The sequence below is a fragment of the Tachysurus fulvidraco genome, unplaced genomic scaffold (assembly GCF_022655615.1).
Source record: "Tachysurus fulvidraco isolate hzauxx_2018 unplaced genomic scaffold, HZAU_PFXX_2.0 HiC_scaffold_102_np12, whole genome shotgun sequence".
Classification (NCBI taxonomy): Eukaryota; Metazoa; Chordata; class Actinopteri; order Siluriformes; family Bagridae; genus Tachysurus; species Tachysurus fulvidraco.
The window spans coordinates 8906-11266 of NW_025926893.1; the positions used below are offsets into that span (position 1 = coordinate 8906).

Genomic DNA, 2361 nt, shown 5'->3' on the forward strand with positions numbered 1-2361 from the left:
TACTGATATTTAAGCTGTCACAAATATTTTGCATAATCTTTTGCAAATAAATAGTTTTAATTCTAGTTGGCCTTCCATTACAACAAAGCATTGCCTCATACATTTGCTGTCATTGAACCTCAGGGGGCATGATCTTATACTATAAAAGAACCACAGCTCCTATAGTCATGAGATATTTGATTTGACTTTTCACAGTTAAGACTTTTTCACATTTTACATTAGCGATTTCCTTAAACTCTGTAGACATTAGAGAAATGCTGTATTGATGAACCTGACAGAGTTTAATCAGTCTGATGGCTGTGATCATTTCTCCTGTCCAGAGAGATCTGTATCTTCTGCAGTTTATATCTTACTGTACATCTGTTCAGCTGCTGTGGTTCTGCTAACAGTGTGTGGAAATATGCTCATCATCATCTCTGTTCTTCACTTCAAGCAGCTTCACACACCAACAAACATGCTGGTGCTCTCTCTGGCTGTGTCAGATTTCCTTGTTGGTGCTTTAGTGATGCCGCCAACGTTAATCTGGATGATTGAGTCATGCTGGATTTTTGGGAGAGATTTCTGCATCAGCTTTTTGTTTATTGGTGGTCTCCTCATGATCATATCAATTTATAATGTTGCCCTGATCGCTGTAGATCGGTATTTAGCTCTGTCAAACCCTTTTCTCTACACAAACACAATCTCTACAAGAATTATGTGCATTGTGGTTTCAACTAACTGGTGTGTAAATCTGGTGTACAGTCTAGCATTCAATTATTTTGTTGGACCCTTTACAAATACTGTAATGTGTCCTGGAGAGTGTTATTACTTACTAAATGAGGATTGGTCTGTAACTGATCTCATATATTCATTTATATTTCCACTTTCTGTCATAATCATATTGTATACTCGAGTTTTTGTGATTGTTAAGAAACATGTCACTGCTATCAGAGAGCTTAATAATCACACACGGCCTAAAACACAGAAAATCACCTCACACTCCATGAAATCTGAGAGAAAAGCAGCTAAAGTCCTCGGTATTTTAGTGTCTGTGTTTCTGGTGTGTTTACTTCCATATTTTATTTATAGTTTATTAGGGAATGTTATTGAACTACAGATGGAAACATTTCTAGTTGTGGTTTCTCTTAACTCCACAATTAATCCCTATATTTATGCTCTGTTTTACTCGTGGTTTAGGAGGTGCATTCATATAATCATAACTCTGAAAATATTTAAAAAAGATTCTGCGTTAATAAACATGATTTAACTTTTGTCACTAGTTTTAATCATTAGCCCAAATATTGCTGTTATATAATATATAGTTTAATATATAACTAGCACAACAAATTCTCTCAGATGATATAACATGTATTTTGTAATATATTACCAATATTTTGTTGGCTATTGATGGTGGCTCTGCTGTAGACACTTTTCTGACATTTTGAAGCTATTGTAGAAAGAGACTGAAATGTTTTTTCTGCCATGTACAGCTTTTTGGTTCAAAAACACAACAATTTGTGCTTTTACTGATTTACTGTTAACATTATAACATGGCCCATCATTTTAAATTACATTTTAAAATAAAAATATATTTCTCCTTTAATCTGTCATATAAACACATTTTCATTGGGCTGGTAGTTTGTCTGAATAAATGAGCATGTTTATGTTTATTAATAGAAAACAATTAAAAGAAAACATCAGATGCCCTTTTGCTCTGTAAGGGTAGGTTTTACTGGGCTGTCTTACATGTGCATGATCAGATACAGGTTTTGGCAGTGAATCATGATTTAATATAAAAATGTGTTTCATCACTTATTCTTTATCTGTAGGGCTGATAAGGCTTTGTTGAGCACACTTTTGCATTGTGTTAAAAAAAAAAACATACTCTTGTTTTTCTGCTATGACATCATCTGTAAATGTTATTTGGCCTTCCATCACAACACAGCATCAAGTCATACATACAGGGTCACTCAAAACTCAGGGGTGTACTCAATATATGCTATCAAAGCACCAGTGCTGCATTAAACTATTACAAATATTCCAGACAGACTCTGCATTAATAAATGTTTATTACAGTATGAAAAGTCTTTTTTCACCATGCCTGATGTGTCCAAAAATATATCACAGTTCATGACAAAAGTTATTAATGAAATATATAAATTATATATATAAAAATCAGCCCCAAATATAATGTATAATGTAAAAGCAATATTGATTTTCAATATTTATAATACAATCAAATGAATTGTAACCTTTTGTTAAACAAAACAATTTTTGCTCCAGAAGCATAAAATAAGATTTAAATCATTAGAAATAATGATAGACAACATAAGGGGAATATCAAGCATAATAACACTTAGCATATATAAGAACAACACAAAT

General features: G+C 32.7%; 1 protein-coding gene across 1 annotated transcript; it reads left to right on the forward strand.

Moving 5' to 3' along the window:
- The first annotated feature begins 265 nt into the window (after positions 1 to 265).
- On the forward strand, positions 266 to 1246 carry LOC113651673 (trace amine-associated receptor 13c-like). The gene has a single exon (XM_027160511.2). It carries the CDS (start codon positions 266 to 268, stop codon positions 1244 to 1246), a length of 981 nt encoding a protein of 326 aa, XP_027016312.1.
- The last annotated feature ends 1115 nt before the right edge of the window (positions 1247 to 2361 follow it).